This window comes from Anopheles ziemanni, chromosome 3 (assembly GCF_943734765.1).
Source record: "Anopheles ziemanni chromosome 3, idAnoZiCoDA_A2_x.2, whole genome shotgun sequence".
NCBI classification, from domain to species: Eukaryota; Metazoa; Arthropoda; class Insecta; order Diptera; family Culicidae; genus Anopheles; species Anopheles ziemanni.
In genome coordinates, this window is record NC_080706.1 from 38,427,721 (window position 1) to 38,446,796 (window position 19,076).

General features: G+C 40.6%; 1 protein-coding gene across 1 annotated transcript in view; it reads left to right on the forward strand.

The window, feature by feature from the left end:
* Positions 1-8,247, forward strand: part of LOC131287838 (hemicentin-1) — a 37,054-nt gene extending 28,807 nt beyond the window's left edge. The window contains exons 10-12 of the mRNA XM_058316923.1: positions 6,141-6,449; positions 6,546-6,826; positions 7,720-8,247. Coding sequence (XP_058172906.1) covers positions 6,141-6,449; positions 6,546-6,826; positions 7,720-8,247 — 1,118 coding nt within the window. The remainder of the gene's footprint in view (positions 1-6,140; positions 6,450-6,545; positions 6,827-7,719) is intronic.
* The last annotated feature ends 10,829 nt before the right edge of the window (positions 8,248-19,076 follow it).

Consider the following 19,076-nt stretch of genomic DNA (forward strand, 5'->3'; position numbering starts at 1 on the left):
AGTGTTTGTGTTGTGCTAGGACGGGTAGTTTTTGATCAGTGAATCCTTGATATTGTCGACAAAGGAAACGTTTCATCTCAGTGCACGGGCGTTTCATCAATAGAGTAGTTTTCAATCTTTGAAAGACAGTTTTCATTTTTTCGATGTTTCGAATGAAAGAGAAAGTAGTGAGGAAAAACAACATGGAGGAGTGAAAGCGAGAAATCTACAAGGCAACATTAAGTCAATCAAATCGTTCAGCCACTGCGAGATGGTTGCAACAAACCAACACGAGTTTCAAAGCAGAAGTTTCGATCCGCTTCATCTTCCGGCAGCTCAGCTTCGCGAGCTAGCTTCATGACAGAGCGGCCTTCGGCGAACTTGCCATCGCTTTCACATAGCATCTGTGGCGAACACAAAAGTCCGGAAACTTCGGTCGTAAACCGTTCAATCTACGGTACTTGCAATTTTTACATAATATTCTTCCATTTTCCTGACACGACTTCCGTCGGCCAACACCAGCGTAGTAGCACTTTTCGAATGTAATTTAGTTCGATTGTAAACCTCCAACTTTCACAGCATTTCTCCTTGAATGCTTGAGACGTTCGTATGAAATGAAATTACAACCGTTGCTTTCCACTTGAATCTGTGCCTAGCCTTGCTCAGTTTTGCAGCTGATTTAATGAAATTTGTTGAGCAAACGAATCGGCAGCGCTGTTCAAACTGGTCTCTTTAAGTATACAATCTCAGAATTAATGAAGCTAGCGTTTCATTGGTTTAAATTCTCTCTGCATACTATGAAAATATTATTTTATACTTCTTTCGTTGTATTTTTTAGACAATAAATAAACAGAGAGAGATTAAACAAAATTAGTAAATTATTGTCTTTAAAGGTGTTCAATTTATTGATAAGTTGTTCGTTAATTCGTTTGGATACTAGAGTTTTGATCTCTTTGACGGTTTAAAACTAAACGACAAAGAATGAATGAATTACATTAAAGTTTACAGGCTTTATTTGCCATAATATTGAAATAATGATTCATCATTGTTTTTCTACAGATCCAGTCGAGTGAAGGAAAAGTAAGATTCAGCTTATTGTGAAGTAGATAAATGATTAAAATAATTTATGAACCTTTGGCCTCGTAGTCAACATATGTGTTCAATAGTAATGGTTCCAATGAATGGAATTCGCATCTCTTCTAAATTCAAGCACTTATGAGTGAATGCTCCAAAGATAAAACAAAAAACCCAGGCGATTCATATCAACTCCAACCATTCCAATGGAATTATTTTTCACAAAGCAACAACGTGATGATCAACCACAGTTTCATTAGCATTTTGATAAAAGAAAAATGTTAATCTTATCCAAACTTGAAGCGCTTGACCAAAATCTAATAAGCACATCAAAGACCAGGCAAGAATGTTCACGTGGAAAAAAACATGAGAGTTTTCGCCATCGGTGATGCACGGCATGTTCAAGACATAGGAACAAGAATCTTGGGCCGCATCCACAAGTCGGGGCAATTGATTGCAGCTCATCGTTCGCCGCTTTCCATTAGGAAAATCTACCGCTACCTTCCAGGGAGCGATTTTATAAAGAATATTTTCGTTCGCAACGCAAAGACCTAACAAACACATCGACTGCCGTCGACCAGTTTGCGCAATGGGATGGACAGAGCAAGAGTAAAGAAAAAATCAATTTAACTCATTGCTTCGCTCATCAGCTTCTAAGCGCGGTTGATTAGAACCTGGTCGTCGATCGTGGATTCTCTGCACCGTTTCTTCCCTCCAACTGAACGCGGTGCTACAAAGTGATTTGATTTCTGTTCGAGTTTCTTTTCTTGCTCTTTTTGTAAAGAGATTTGTTAAGAACCCGGTAAGCGCTAGATTGTAGCGATCCCTTGTTGGTACTATCGGACTAAGGGGTATTATGAAAGAGCTAATCAAGTTTCGTCAAAATATTCGAAACCATTATGTTGAGCCTACTGCCTATTTCGCACAAGTCAAAGACTGCTATGGAAGAGTTTTATTGTTATCAAAAACAAAAGAAAAAGAATGATTAAACTAACTGAACACGATAATGCCTGAATTAAAATTTGATTTTTGGCAGCTTTTACCGGTAGTAGTTTAAACGTTCAGATGTTTTGTAAACATAGCGAATAGAAAGCTAAGGCAACTGGGGCGCTTACGGGAAAATGAAACAAATTATATATTAATCACCCTTCCTAACATAAGCGAACAACAACGGAACGAAAAAACACCAATAGAAGTTCACCATCCTGAAGTTACGTTTATTCTAGGGCTACAGTGAATGTGAACCATAGGAAAAAATATACATCTTTACTTGAGCTTTAGGTTTCATATACATTCCTTCGATGACGTTGAAACCCACAAGCAACCTCACCAATCCTCGGTATACAGGACGAACCCAAAACTAAAGCGAGGCGTTCCAGGGAAATGACGTTCATGCTGTTTTAAAATTAAAATACCCTTTTACTTTCGCTTTTTTAGTTTTTTGGGCGGTCGAATCTGTCAAGGGTTATCGGTGATGGTTCCTGTGCTTTTCCCTGCGTTGGTTGGTGGCAACCGAATTTCTCCATACAAGGGAAAAAGAGCAAAAGCCCAATGTAGAACGGGTCCAGCGCGGTGAACCGAAACAGCGGTCCAGCAGGTAGACAGGCTTAATTCTTTGTGTTTTTACCATCCAGCTTGCCCTTTCCAGCTAAGCGTTGAATTGAAAACAAAAGCCTCATCGTTCCAGGACGATTCTCTCGAAACGGAAAGGACCACCTTCCTTGGTTTGTATACAGCGTGGGCTTGCATATACTCTCCCCATGTTTTGTGTGGGTTTGTGTGTGTAATTGTTCAAACCTAACCCGCAACCGGAAAGATATTTACAAAAACGAGCGAGTTTTTGAAACTTAAGAAACATTTTCAGAGCCATATACGACAAAAATTCAGTGCATTAGAGTCTATAATGCTAATGTTTGCAAATTGAAATGGGAAACTATTCTTCTGTGCTATTTCCTCACATTTCTATGAAAGATTACTCACTGAAAGATGCACCTCAGGGTGCTTAAATTGTTCGCGAATCGTGAATGTAACTTAAAACGGTAATGTGTATGCCAGCTTCTCTCAATCAATACACTGTTACAGATCATTTCGTAATATAAGTAACAAATATTAAATTCTTCAAACATTTGATTTCACTATTTTTTCTTATAAAGCGACAGTTATAAATGACAGGGTCGTCTGGTGACACCTGCGTGGGAGTGTTCGTAAGGACTCCGTGGGCAAAAAATCGTTCACCAGATGGTGCTAAAAGAAGGCACCTGTGAGGACTTTACATATAAAATGAGCCCACAAGGGATAAGCGCCACATTGAGGAGCGATAACATTGAGAAGGAGTGAATAGAATTATTGTTTGACTAGTCCGTTTATTCATTAACCGATCTCTTTTTCTCATTAGTGACACAACAGAGACACTTTTTTGAGTCCTAGCATGTACAATTAAACTTCAAACAGCTTGACAACAAAACTATACGACTACATTGAGGAAGCGTAGTAAAAAAATTAATAGTTAATAAACTACTATCTGGAAACTGATAATTCGAACTTATGTTTAAAGATGACTAGGTTGCAAGATATGAAGAACAGAAATCGTTATATTTGATGGAAACAATAGAAGATATGCTATAATAATCTATGAAAAACGACTGTAGACTAAGATAAACAGAAAGGTTAGAAAAAATACACGTTTACTTAATATGCACAACTATAGAGCATTACACAAATGCCATTCGTTAAAAACTTCGAGTAAGCTCGACAAATGATATTCGCAAGCACTATTTCACGTTTAACCCTCATTTTCGTTTACTTTGCGACCTGGTTAATGATGGCGAGCCATCACCACCACTGAACTACGATTACCTCGGCTAAACACTGCATCTTAAAACCGACCACAATGGCTCGGGGATTACTGCACGCCTTCGGTGGGGATGGAAAAAGCAGACCGACCTGCAGAAAACCTTACCAAACAAACAAACAAACAAACAAACAAACAAACAAGCATCACCGCACCACCAACGGCCAGCTGAGTTGCTGAAACTAGCAGAAAAAAAATTAAGTCTGTAAGAGCGAACGGGAAAAATAAAAAGTGCACCGAGTCTTGGGAAACTACGAATGAACCGGCACCATCAGCACCATTATGTTTTTGCGGTGACTTTGGCAAATTTTCAAGTACTCCCTGCGCCGCGCACACCGAAGCCCGAGGTTCATTTAGAGGTTTGTTTGTGGTCTAGACGATAAACGGAAACCCGTTGCTACGGGGACCCCTCAGGACACCTGCATTCAGCCAACGTTCTTCATCCAGATCTCTTTGTGTATGTGTGTGTGTAAGTGCGGTTCCAAGTTTGATGCTAGTTTGTTTGCTTTGAAAGTTGTTGTTTGGCACCGCATTTTTCGGCAAAGTTCTCGGCTGAGCTGGGATTTTTCTTCGCTTCGCAGGGTGGTTGGACAAATTAGCCCATGGCGGCGCGGTGCCAGGGATGCACTTAGGATTGTGGTGGCAAGTGCAACTTTCCAAAGGCTTCCAAGCAGAGCGCTTCGGGGTTGCTTTGCGAAAAGGCAACTCGATCAGGGTGGGGAAAAAACACCTCAACATTTCCTTTTGATTTCCTTTTTTCGTATCAACGCTGAGTACCATTGGCAGCTATTTAAAAAACGCTTTTCATCACAAACGGAGGTCCATCGGCACGGGCACACCTACATAGCCAACAGTGCCCGTTTCACATGCACGGAAGTTTGGCGAATAAAACAACCTTTTCCGAACGTGTCTTTACATGACGCTTAGGATCTTTCGTTCAGGATGAAAAACTCGCGCAACTTTTTCTGCACCGTATGTTCAAAAAGAAACTGGTGCGGTGTCATGTGTATGGGTGTGTTAAGGTGTGTTTGCCATTGCACTGAAAGTGCACGTTCGTTTGCAGACGGTCGCGCAGGTGCAAGACCACCCTAACAAACAACCAATTACTCTCTATCGCCTCACATCTGGCGAAAACTCCCGGCTTCTTGCGAGCGACATTATTCACTGCCGTTTGCTCTTGTGGTATTAGAAAAAGTGTTTCAAAAGAAAAGCTATACCATTGACACATTTTCTGGTGCCTTTGTGCAAGAAATCTTGCATCTGGTCGGTGGCGGTGGATGATGACTGTTGGCTGGTTTAATTGAAAGATCCGAGAGTACCATCATTAGGTCATCCCTCTTTTCATTGTTCAGTAAACAGTTTCAAAGTAAAAATATGGTAAGGGGTATTTTCAAAAGACTTTTGGTCCAGTGATTTATTTTTCTTTTTTGAAATCAAAAACCCATCATACATTTTTTTCATATATGCATGCAAAAATCATGCAAATATATATTTTCTTCAAAATCGACGTTTACCAAGATTCCAGTAGGAATGTTTCTTCACAATTTCCATTCGCAAAACCCGGTTTGAGACCCGTTTCCACTTAGAGTTCATTTGAAAAATAGCAAGCTTTACGTGCACTTCCAAATAACAGGGTTTATTGCCTCTATATATTATATCACAACAGAGGACTATGACATAGAAAATTGTAATAGCAAATATAAACTTGATAGGTTCCTTATTTCTGGAAGACATTTAGTCGATTATCTCATGTTTGAATAATTAGTATACCAAGACCGAACAAAGATTTGCCGCTATAAGATTATTACATCAGTTTAACCTCTTGAGCACAAGAGCAATGTTTAAGCTGACTACAGACTTTGACGATCCTTCACAATGCATTTGTTTCTTTGGTTTTATCGCAGGACACTAAGCTTTCTAGTTCATGATTAAGAAAATCAAAAGTGTTGACAAATACTGGTGGTAAATTGATATGCGCGTTCAAAGTAAACTCCAGTAGTCCAAACTCGAAGTTTAGAATTTGTTTTATTTGAAGATCATTTCCTTTGAATGTTATTTTGTTTAAGACCTCACGGTTCACGGAACAAATAGGGACCATGTAGACAACGGACAAAAATTGCTATTATTCGTAACCATTTGTTTATTAAAACACCCAAGACTACCCTGATAAACTTCGACATGATTGTGTTCGTTCCAATAACATATTGAATCTTTTCTTCCAATTTAAAATCCACAGGTCGGCCAGATCAAGTCCACAACTGTACGGTGGCCAACGTGTCCATGACTTCGCTAGCCGTGCGCTGCTACGAGGGCTTCAATGGGGGTCTGGCGCAGTCGTTCTTCCTGGAGCTGCGCGACAGCCACACGCAGGAGGTACGCTTCAACAACACCTCGCCAGTGCCACGCTTCGCCGTGCCGAACCTGCACCCAAGCGTCATCTACCAGCTGGCCGTGTACGCGTTCAACTCGAAGGGCCGCTCGGAGCCGTACGTCATGAGTGCTGCCACTCAGCGGCTTCCGGAGAAGCAGAAGGATCCCGAGAAAGGTACGTGAGCCTCCGCCCAGATTGGCCGACATGATTCGCATTCTCTAACCACCCGCCAATGTCCGTTCTGATTTGTTTTCTTTTCCCACGGTACAGTAGAGCGTCCCCGGTCTCCTCTTCCGCTGACACCGACGCTCTCGATAGCGATCGGGCTGTCGGTGGCGGTGCTGATCGGTAGCTGTGCGATCGTGCTGGTGCTGAAGTTCCCTTGCGGGGCGAGCGGCCGACGTAACAAGGACACGGCCCAGAGCACCACGGTGCGCACGTCATCGCCCGGGCCGAGCGACAAGAGTGTGGCCAGTAAGGACTACGACGGCAACGAGAGCGACGAGAAAAACCCCGACGTCATCCCGGACACCATCGATTCGGACGATCAGGTACTTAATCGTTGATATAAACAGGGACTGGAGTAATCAACTATCTTTCCAATCTCAAATAATTTTTTGATTTCGTTGTGTGTACTAACACACAATTCGATCAATATTTATATTCATCAAAATAGTGTTAGAAAACAGGACGGATAACTCATTTACTTAGAACAAACGAAAACAAAAAAATAATTACTCAAATAAAAAAAATTATACACTTTGTTATATTCTACAGAACAAAAATAAACAAAAAATGCCCTAATGCTTTTTAAGGGTCATTTTGATCTCTATTTTTAAAACGCTTCACTATTTTGGAAAAAAAGCTTCACTATTTTTGAAGATTTTTCAAATCTGTAAACCGTTACTTTTAGTATATTTGTTGACTATCTTCCCAAAAAAGCCTTCTAGGGTTAGTCAAGTTGGTTCTCGGAACCGGTCGAACAGAAAAATTGGAAATTTTTGTTTTGGATGTAGCATTGGATTTTAGAAAAAACCTTAGTTTTTGTAAAAATATTTAGCCGTTTTCGAGGTATTAAAATAGAAAATTGCGTTGGTGGCAAAATGACCTCAATTTGGATTTTAGTATAAAGTAAAGACAGCAGTTGGACTAGGCAACCGTTTATTAAGCACGTTGTTAAGTTTATTCAAACTGTAATTTTCAGTTTTATTGGACTACATCCAGACTTTGTTGAAAAGTGTAAAAGTTGAGCTAGTTTTTTTATGTACTTGCAATGGTATGTACTTAAAGGTTGTGAATGGCATAGTAGTTACATTTCAATTGCGATAAAGCATAATTGATAAGGAAATTTATTTAAAAAATGCAAATATATAAATATTTTCTTCCGAGAAAACCGAAGTTCTACGATTTTAAATCATCATTCCGTTTTACAACTTCGACTCAGATGGAGTACATCAAGCGACGACAACACATATCGACCATCGACACGAGCAGCCCCAGCCGGCTCCTGCTGACGACCACGGCCCCCAACCAGACTTTCATCGGCTCGTCGATGGCGGCCGCCCTTCACGCCAACCACTCTTCCACCCTCGGCTACTGCACCCTCGCGCGCAACGGCACACCGCAAGCCTCGAATTCCATCACGAACGTCTCGATGTGCCACGTACCTTCCACGTTCAGTGCGGCGCCCCACACGGCCACCTGCACCCTCCCGCGCCACCCGGTCGCCAGCATGGGCGGCCCCAACGTGCAGCACTGGCCCTCCTACGGCGGCACGATCGCGGGCGTGCGGAACATCACCGCCATCTCGGTCACGAGCCAGCAGGGCTCGCCGGCGCCCCCGCCCCCCTCCGCCATCGCCATGCAGCACCTGGGGCCGGGGGCGGGCCGGGCCCGGGTGTGCGTGGGGCTGCCCGAGGACGAGGTGTCCGCCGACACGCCACTCATGATGAAACGCGAGAGCACCGTATGACTATAGGAGTCTCACAGGGTCGGTGACACGGCCCTGTGAGAGCGTTTCCTCACGCGCCAAGGGTTCCTCGGGCCGACTACCCACAACGCAGTGCAGCCGGCTGCAGCTAGAAAGCCCACCCCCGCCACCCTCGTCCCTCCCCTGTCGACGAAGCCATCGACTTTCTTCGCCGTCGGTCCAGGGCCGGGTTTGCTTCCAATGGAAGCGGTGCTCGGCGCGCTCGACACGACCGAAGACTACCGTTCCTGCCGAGCCTTTTCCCGCACCCTGCCAAGCCACCGTCACCATCGTCCCCCGACCCGTTGCGGGAAGGACGGTCGGGTTGATCGCCGCCCGGTGAGTAACGGTCTGACGAAGCTTCCGACTGACGATGCTCCCTCGTAACGAGTGGAATATCGGACCGCGATATGGACGGTACGAAACGAATCGCCGGGTCGTACTACTGTCGACATGGCATGGCAACAATTAGTGAGCTTTTTTCCGACCTGTAAAAAGTGTACATACGAGACGGCCGGGCTTCCTTAGGGAGCGCAAGTTGAGCGGGCGAGGAAAGAACTAAACGAATCAATATTCCATTGCTTCCGTTGCACGTGCAGCGCGAGGTACGGTGGACGTAAGCCTGCGCTTCAAGCAGCAGGCCCGCGCGGTGATTTAGGGAACTTTAACGAATTAAGCGAACGATGATCATTGAAGCAGTTAAACCTACATTTAGACAAAGAATCAAAAATACACACAAAGATGCTGCAGTGGCAACATGCAAAAGGCACACTCAAACAAACACATATGCAATTAAGAAAAATTAGTCCAAGACACTAGCTAGTGAATAAAAATGAAGAAAACCAACTATACTAACTTCGCAACGAACCAATCGCAGACGACTCAACGAGTCGAACCGCTTTCTTCGCGGTGTCATCGATTGCCAATCGTTTCAACAAACCACCAAAGCCACTCGAACAGCTATCAGTTGTTGCAGTTTCTGTTTGGCCTTTTTTCAAATTTTCGAGTTATTACAGCTATGATTCATCGAAGGTATCAACAAAGTCTTAACTTGGCTTTCGTTCAAGAAACCTCTCCCATAGCACCTTGTCCAGCACGGCATGGTGCCGTAAAGCAAGTTATCTAACGCAACGTGTCATCGATTTCCCCAGACACCGCCCAAAGACGTACACTCGGTGCATAAAGAGAATGGGAGCTCGCCAGGGCGCAACAGCGACAGTGATTGATGACTCCAGAAATGGTACCCAAGGCCAGCTGGGACATTGGGAGAGAAATATCGAACCGAAAGCCGGCTTTTCACGTGAAGCCAGGCGAGTTTCCAATCGAGCTTTTCCCAGTTACAATTGTCAGCGCAGCGGATGATGGATGCTTTTCTGCATTCCCGCCACAACCTACTGTAGCTTTCTTTCGTCTCGTTGTGAGAGCGAAGCGTTATTGTGTATCGACGGTTTGTAAATAGGATTTTCCCATTTAACTTCCGTTTCCGCAAAACGGTACCGAACGGTAAAATGATCTACCTGTGGACAGGTCGGCTTACACGTGGTTGTGGTTGCGATAGCACGGTTCGAATGTTTCAATCCTCAAGAGCGTAATTTTAATGACTAGACCGACCGATCGGTTTCGCCCAGGATGACAGTGAAAAATAATCGACAAAAATGTGCTTCTACTTTGCATACCTATCGTTAGAGCGTTGAAACGAAATGAAACTATTTGAGCGAATGTCCAATATCTCTAGGGATGGTTTTCGCTGGTCGTAGTCGGTTGCAGGGCGTACCATTTTCCTGCTAACATGAATTTGGTATTTTCTTGGTGCGATGAAACACGTGACATAAAAACGATAGGAAGATAAATTGGACCATGTCCTACAACTGGCTACATTCAGTATTCCTTTTTTTTATCATCCGGGCCTTCTTTCTTCAAATTCCCGATGGGTTAAAGCTGGCAAAGTTATATGGAAAGTGAAGCGAATTCCGCCGCCATTATATTTTTTATTCCATTAAACAAAAGCTCGAAACGATTTATATTATAGCCGTTAACAAGCGGAAAGTTTAACAATTTCGTTCTCAGGGTCAAGAGTTTGTCGATCCTTCACTTCAGAAATGGTGATGTCTTACTTACTTCTGATTGTGTAATAATTGCTATAGCTAATATCATTATAAAATTCAACAGTCATTTGAAAAATTTGTTTGAAATCTCGTTCAAAACCGTTTCCAAGGGGTATTTGTTTCGATTTAATTAAATTCACATACATTTAAGTACTGCACTGGGCCTTTATTCTCGATAAGCTAGGTCCTTGAATTGTATAAACAACTTTTAAGCATTCCATCGGCGCGTCCGGATGCTTGTTTGTGAGTGACTTTTAAATTGCACTCCATTCAACACTTGCCACGTGCGTTTGCGGTCGAATTGATTGACTGCAGCAGAGGTAAAAAAGCATCATTGTGCCCCGAAACAAGGTGGATGTTTGCTCTACGCTCAATGAACAATCGAGAAGCATATCGAACGACACACAAGGGTAGCTATTTAAAATGAAAAATTTTAATGATTCCCGCATTTCTGCACCACACGAGCGTGCCGGAGGATTAGCGAGGGAACGTGTTTTTTCCAAGCCGGTGCAAAGTTATTGCAAGTGATGAAAAGGTGGAAAAATGAGCACGCTTAACATCAGGTTGGCATTATTTTCGATTTCCGATTGGCCTATCCGACTATACGTGAATTTATCGACCTTTGTGTTGTAGAGTGTTGGTACACTTCAAATGTTAAAACTGGCCGAGCTCAATCGTAATAAATAAACATTTTATTGTCGCCAGCATGCACAAGTATTTGCAAGATGTTCAATTGAACAAGCATTGTTGATGCGTTAAGCTCGAAAGAGGGTTTTTTGAGAATGGTGTTTAATAATTTGAAAATATTTTTCATTTCATTTTCAGCGCAAAATCAATAGTTCTTTGAAGTAATGACGACAATTGTTGTTATCGTTCAAAAATTCGTTGTCACAATTAAAAACCGCATGCACCGCATCGCTTTCGAGCAGGGACATCGAAAACACATTTCGAATAACTTATTTGCAATGGCAGAGAAGGCACGTTTTATCCAACATTTCAATTCACGGCTCCGAGTGCCAAAACATTTGACAAAAAATAAAAATAAACAAACAATCGATATGAGAGGAAAACAATCATCACTACAATCACGTTGATTACGACGGGTTGTTTTGCATACAGCTCAAAGGACATTAAAATGACAGATATGCAAACCAGGGGAGAAGTGAAATTAAGTTCACGCTGAAAAAATGGCTAATGAAAGCAGCTCTATGTGGCGTAAGGCACGAATGGGGAAATGAAAACGCTGCCGCTGATAATCCTTCCGCGTAAAGCATCCTTTTTCAGCTACCTGATTTATCGAATGTTTTCGTAAATTTTTTATTCGAATATTTTACATTTTGTGTAGCAGAAGGATGAAAATTCCATTAATTAGGTTGTTTTTTTTTTCAATTTTGAATAAAATCTGTGCCATACGTAACTCGAAAAACTTGCAGAAAATTAGATTATTTAAAATTGATTCAGATAGCAATACAAGTGGTTGGCATTCGATAACAACGTGGAAGATGCAAATCATTCCGAATCAAAAATGGCGGATACAAGGTACAATGTAAAAATTCAACATCATATATAGTCTCTAATGGACATCCATCAGCCTTTCGAGACTGTTCTCCATTCCCACAGCAAATGTGAACGCGTGTGTTCCAGTTCGAACGTCGGTGCAAACAGTCCGGACAACAATATTCCAGCAGATGTGGTTGTTTAGGTGCCATCACTATTGACATACTGTTGTACAATAGTTCCGTACTCAACGAACTACGTTCAAACGTAAACTCATCTTCCTTCGACCGTTATAGCTCAATCGCCTTAAGCTGTCCCCTTTGGGGATCGTTTCGGGCACGTTTGATGTTGGCCTAGCGCTGTAGGCCTCTACTCGCATACACAAGATGTACATTTTCTTATATCAAAACCAAATCAAACGCGTAAGGCACCCACTGTACATATGTAAAACAAACTAACTGAGAATAAAGAGAAGCGATAAAGAAGCCCGGTACGGCGCCCCCTTACAAACACGAATCAAAAGTTGAAATCTTTAACTAAAAATTAGAACGAACGTGAGCAAAGTTTACTTACACACATTAAATGAATGGACGAAATTGTAAGGGACCGTCTAAGGTGGAAGAAAATGTATCCCTACGCGGGCAAATGTTATAGAATGCGTGCCCCGGCCACGTATGAACTGTTTTGAATCATTGAGACAAGCAAATACTAATTCCACAAACACACACACACACATACACACGCCATCACTGAGCCAGGAAGTTGTACGAAACAAGTAAAATTATTGATTGCAGTTGTAAATAAATAGATAAATTTATAAAACATGAACTGTAGAAGGCTTTTGTGTTTAATTTAAGAGACAGAGTGAATTCTATGATGACAAATAGTATTGAAATGGTATTGATTGCATTAACAAAAACGATTTACACACTAATCTTTTGATGTAGGAAACGGCTAAGTTCTAAATTGAAAGGCAAATAACCCAGCTTTTGATTTTTACTGGTATTTTGTGTTTTATTGAAACAGGTAAGTACAATCTAAGAAATGAAACAATATTCTTTCACACTAAAAATTGATTTACTGTATTTCGTTTCAATACTTGTACTGATTTACGATATTATTTTCGAGCAATGCAAAAAATTAAAGGTGCATTTGAGTGTTATTTAAGATATGTACATTTGTTAAACAATGAATGTATTAAAAGTTGAGTTTTTAAATAAAACTCTGAATTACGTAAATAATTTCAGTAATTTTGACGTTCGTGTACTGTTTTTTCGATCAACTAAGGACTAAAGGACATAAATTCCAATTTCGGTTTGCACTATGGTATTTCAATAGACACCGCATTTTCACAATGGTTTTGCTATCAATCTGGCTCACTCAACGAAATTTACTGTTTTGTAGCAAACGTAAAAAAGAGAATACAAAGCGGAACAAAATGAAAACCATTTCCACCCATACACGCACTCACTACGAAGGCCAGCAAAAGCATGACAATCTCGTTATCAACTGAGAAAAAGAGTTTTCCGGTGCGAATAATCTGTTTAAAACCTAAATTAAATAAATTAATTTGAATAAAAGGATAAAAACACTCGCGCCAGATGTAGCGCATACCTTGCTCTCAATATCATAGTGTGTGCCAAACCATTTGAATATCCCGTTTTTCCATTCCCAATGTTGTTTCTCGCTGTTCCGAACCACAGGGCGATAAATGACACAAACGTTGATCACCTGCGCAAGCACGGTGGTAAGGGGTAAGTAATGCAAAAACAAATAATAATGAAATGTGTGAAAATGCAACAGAGACACGGAAACTGAGTGCAATATCAACATTACCCCTCGAGGGGTAATGTGTATATTGGAAGGGAATACTATGGAATACGAAGGGAAGAAAAAAATGGATATAATGACAATATTGCACCGCAACCGAAACGGAAAGCTGACTTCGAATCGACGCACAAGCTAGCTCCACAATGAACCAATTCGATTGGTTTCTGTTTCAGAGGACGAAACATTCAATTAAGCAACATTGGGCATTAGAGAAACTGCGAAATAACTTTTTTTCGAATAACTCGATCACAGGGAATTACTTTGACGAGCTTTGAAGACTAATAAAACATATTATAACGTAAAAATTCATTCTTGAGAAAACCTATGATTTTACAACTGAAAAATATTTCTGTAAACCGAAATCAAAGGTTATACGACTGCAGTAGAATGTCAATAAATGTAACAAAAGTAGTGGCTTACCAAAACCGCCTCACTTTTATAAAAATGGAAACGGAGCTAAACGAAATTCAACCGTTGCAATCCACCTACAAAAAAAATGTGATAAGCCAAACTGATACTCAGGAGCTTTTCTCTTCACCCTTCTAGGCAAACATTTGCAACACTTTTAACCCAAATTTAATGTTAATTCCAGATATGTTATTGCTCGAGCTATCGGGCCTCAAACATATTGACAATTTTTATTATCAACATTTTATTTATTCTTTGTGTATTTTCGCTTCCACCTTGCAAGCTTTCATCACCCACCGATTTTACAGAGCATCATGAATCATTTGCGATTTTTCGCAACACAAACCATCGGACAAACTTTTTTGAACATTAATGACACATTAATTCCGCGATCCATTTACAGCACAGGAGGGGCATGGAAAAGGTCCACCATAAAACGGGACGTGAAAAATCGAATTTCATTTAATTAGCCATATTTACGACGCGCTTTTCCACGGGAAATCGTAAAAACCAGGACTCCGGGTGTATACTCATTCATTTGTACGCGCATGTTGTTTTTTTCAGATATCAGCTCCGGCAGGACAAATAAAAGCGAATTGATAAAGAATTGGCGTGGAAAAGGCTAACAGTTTCTCCGGACGGGGGGAACCTTTTCAACATCCTCCATTCTTTATCTTGGGTTCCGAGCGACGATCGATAGAAAATCGAAATCAAAACGTCGTCTCCACAGTGCTTTGTTCTTATTCGTATCTCAATAGTTTAAGGTCGCTTTCTTTGTGTTGCGTTTTAAATCGTGCAAACAGTTATCAACGTTCGTTCTGTAAAAAATAACGTTCGATTCTTGGTTATAAAATTGAGTGATAGAATGGCACGATACATTTATTAGTAAGATAAAACATTTAATGTGTTTGAAATAAATTATCAGTACATAAGAGTAGCCAATAGCAATTGTTATGTCGCATTTAGTGTATAGAATACATTTACGAGATTAAAATACATTAAGCAATCGATTGATGGAGTTTACTTTGCTAAAACTTTTTCTTCTTCTTTTCTGACCATGGCCCTGACCATTGCCCAAGTAAAAATGACAAACCACTTTATGTTAGCCAAGCTGATGATTGGCTTATTGAAACGGAAGCATTCTAAAGAAGTGTTAAATCCTATGCACATTCCATCACATGCCAAGCAGCTGTAGTTACGGAATCATCGTTTTTCTGCAGACAAATTTCAATACGCCATTAATTAAACATTATCAAAATTCCTTTTGCATAATCCATCGTTTGATGCATATTTTGTGCGCGTCTCACGGTGCAGATGGATTGATGGTGGAAAATCGATCGTTCGCTGGGAAATGGAAATGGAAGCCGAGGCACCCGCCTCAACCGGGCGTGCTCTTTGTTTGCAGGCAGCCCAGGCTCACCCAAGCTGGAACGCCCGCTCGTAGGCCCGTGTTTGTATTCAAGCGCTCGCCATCGAATCCCTGGCGGTTGCCACCTGAATATATTATGTGAGGAAAGCTCACCCATGTGGTAGCACGTTCTCGTTCGCTTAAGCCTCAATCTGGCTCAATTTCGACGGCTGATGATGGAATTGGCTTCTGTGATCCGCCTTCCAGCGTGCTAACCGCGACATGCGCGTTCCTGTTTCGCACAGGTCAGTGAATCATAATCGAGATTTATTGCAGCTGCACTGAGAGCCGTTCTACGGAACGCATGCTGCGGATGATATTTTTCGGCAACGGAAACGGAATCGCGTTCGGTGTTTGGTGGGAATTTACAGGTTTTGCATGGAGAATAGCTAATGAAGGGAATTTTGTAATATTGATACGGCTCGCTATTATCGGGATAAAACGAAACCTATCTGAAACACTCTTTAGGATGCATTGGGCAACCGAAAAACGTGTAAGTATTATAAGATTATTCATTGTTTCGTAAAAAAAAATCATGTAAAAAATGAACGTTTTAACAATTTTACTTATCTGGTACTTTACACAACTCAACTGAGCGTAGACGCAACATCTTTGTCTACACACAACATCTTATCACAACACAAGCATTTTCGTTTATTTTAAGATAAAATAGATAAGATGGAGGTGAAAACATTTAATTTGTGTATATTTCAGTACCGTGGTGACGGTACCGTTTGGTTTGTCAACTTCAGATAGTTGTGAGTGTTGGTTGGTAGGAGTTTTTAAATGGGGATATGATAGCATTATACGAATTATATCAGACAGGTAATGGTCGTGTACATATTCTTACAACAAAACGACTCTCTGAAAATTTATCATTAACAGCATGATTGTGTCTCAAGTCAAATCAAAATTAGGTCACAGTAAGCCATTGTGTTTTTTATTGTTTGTTTGTTAATCTGTATCTGCATATAATATACTTGCATATATCTGCATATAATATAAAAACCGTATTCTTGGAAAGCAAATAATAAGAAGAAATATAGTTAAGACTTAACTTTGAAGTAATGAAACGCATGACATGAAAAGAAATGAAGAACAAGCTAGACATGAAATATTCTTCGAACGTTTACATATTATGGTTCATAACTAAAGTTTTCAAAGGTGTAAAGTAGCTTTAAAGCTATAATGTTACCTTGTTTAGGGTAGTTGGTAAAAAAGCAATTTATTTTAAGAACATTGCTTGCTAGAAACATTTAGCTTTCGTTTTTCTCAAATAATATATAAATCCACATGTCAAAAAATGTATGCTTTGTTCTAGATAAGAAAAACACTGAAATTGTTCTGGGAGTTTTCCATCAAAATTCTTATTTATCCTTTTCGTCTAACCATACCAAGTGTGACGAATGGAAAAAAAAGTGTTTGAAGTGTTCGCTGAAAAATGTAAAGAGTCGGTATTGATCGATTACACCGACAAAGATAGGACTATAAAATAGAATTACTAGAGGCTGATCTTCTAAATCAATTGTAAATCGGATAATGAAGAAAACGAAATTTTTGGTACGATACACTTTGTGATCAAAATTTACACTTTTCCAAAACCATTTGTTACACCAAGATATAAACAACTGTTAAAGAAATTGCAAAGAAAACAAACACAAAATATTGCACCGTTTTGTGTGAGTTTTGAAAGAGGTTTTTAACGTCAAACACTATTGTTTATTTTTGGTTTGAAAATAATTCAACAATTAAACGTCAAATACTTAACATTTTTAAATAAGTTCTTAGCTTTAGATTGAGTTAATTTTTAGAGGTCCACAAAACACGGTCGTCACGCGCGTGGGTCGTTTCAGTAAAGCACAACAATAGCCGAACAGAAAGGCAACATTTTCGTGCCGTCGAAACAGGTTATTGAATTTGGTCCAAAATTAAAATGCAGGTCACAAATAAACGATGGATATGTCTTTGTCATCATCGTCGGACTTTTCACTTTTGCCCAGGGTTTTGTTTTCTCCTCCCATCTGTTCCGCTACTCTTCCGATTACAATTCTTTCATTTGTACGACGTCCTTCTTCCTTTCGTCATGGCACCGTACATGCCAGTGCACGCGTTCGTCCATTTTGTCCTGCAGCTCGTGCAGAGCACCGATGTTTCTGTCGTCCGGAGCGCGAGTAACAGTAACGGTCCTTTCTGGACGGCGAGTGGGACCGTATCTTGGGCATCGTTTGACGTTTGAACTGCCACCTGGCACGAACGCAACATCAGCCGCGGCGGAAACGTTGAAAAACATTTTTAATGAAGACCTTCCCAATGAAATGGCGTGTTGGGCAACCGAAATTGACGACAAAGGTAGCATTGGTCGTATTTGATACTGACAAAAAAGACACACAAAAAAAAAATCAGTACCACTGGACCACACAAAAAGCAAAGGTTGCAGATTTTGCTGTTGATTTCAGTTGCCTCGTGTGATCTGAACTCGTGCTTTTTTGTTCACTTTGTAGCGAGATTTCCACCGCTCGGAAGTAAAACACCAGGCGTCTCCATTTCGCAAATTTCATTATTCTATCATCATCCACCTTGTATGTCACGTCAGCACACCGGAACGGTTCAAACAAACGATTCAGACGATTTTTGTGCCTCTGTTATTGGGTTGAGGTTTGTTGTTTTCGTTTAGTTTTCTTTATTGTGAGTGTGTGTGTGTGTGTTTTTTTATTTCGCTTCAATCTGGAATCTCTTTCTCTCGCTCTAAGCAACCATCAATTGGTTCTCCATTCGATTTTGGGGTTTTGAAATCCACCGGTTTCGGGTTTCGCATTGTATGGGTGTGTTTGTTTAATTTCCTAACACAGTTCGTCCCATTCGCTCGGTTCAATAAATCTGTCACACCTGATTGATTTATTACGCGACACATCCCTTAACGTGTAACGTTCGAATGAGTGAACTTCGGGCGCGGAACGCTGTTCAGTAACAAAAAAAAAACCTGCAGAATGCATTAGCGATGGGCGAATGTATGAAGAAAATGGATTTTAAATAAATAACCAAATCGAGTCGATGATACTCGTCCACCTCGAGCCTTTTCTCTCTCGCTCGGGACCAAATTGGTGGCGATTGCATTTAGTTTTTGTGAGGATTGATGCACGTTTTTTGATAGTTTCAAGTGGAACCATATCTGCAACTGCAGTGGGATTAATCACAAGTCTACCCCGATCTCGATGACGAATTGTCCAAAAGTGCGTGAAGTGCATTTTTCCTACGTTTTGCTCGTCATTCTTAATTGTTGATTGCTTTGCTGTTCAAGGAAATCCGACACAGAGACGAGACAAAAGCACTTATATAAACATATTAGTAAGTGGTGAACAAATTTTTGTTGTGTTTTTAGGAAACTTATGTAAAACTGATGGAATTATTTATTAATTGACAAGTTAACATAGTTAAACATTCTTCTCACTGCTCCACAAATAATTTATTTTTTATTTCGTGAAATTTCAAGCAATCATACATGGAAAAAAATATTCTCCTACACGGCATGTTATGAAAGTGATTTTTTGCAATTAGCAATGAAATCAAAACGATGTATGTCACAT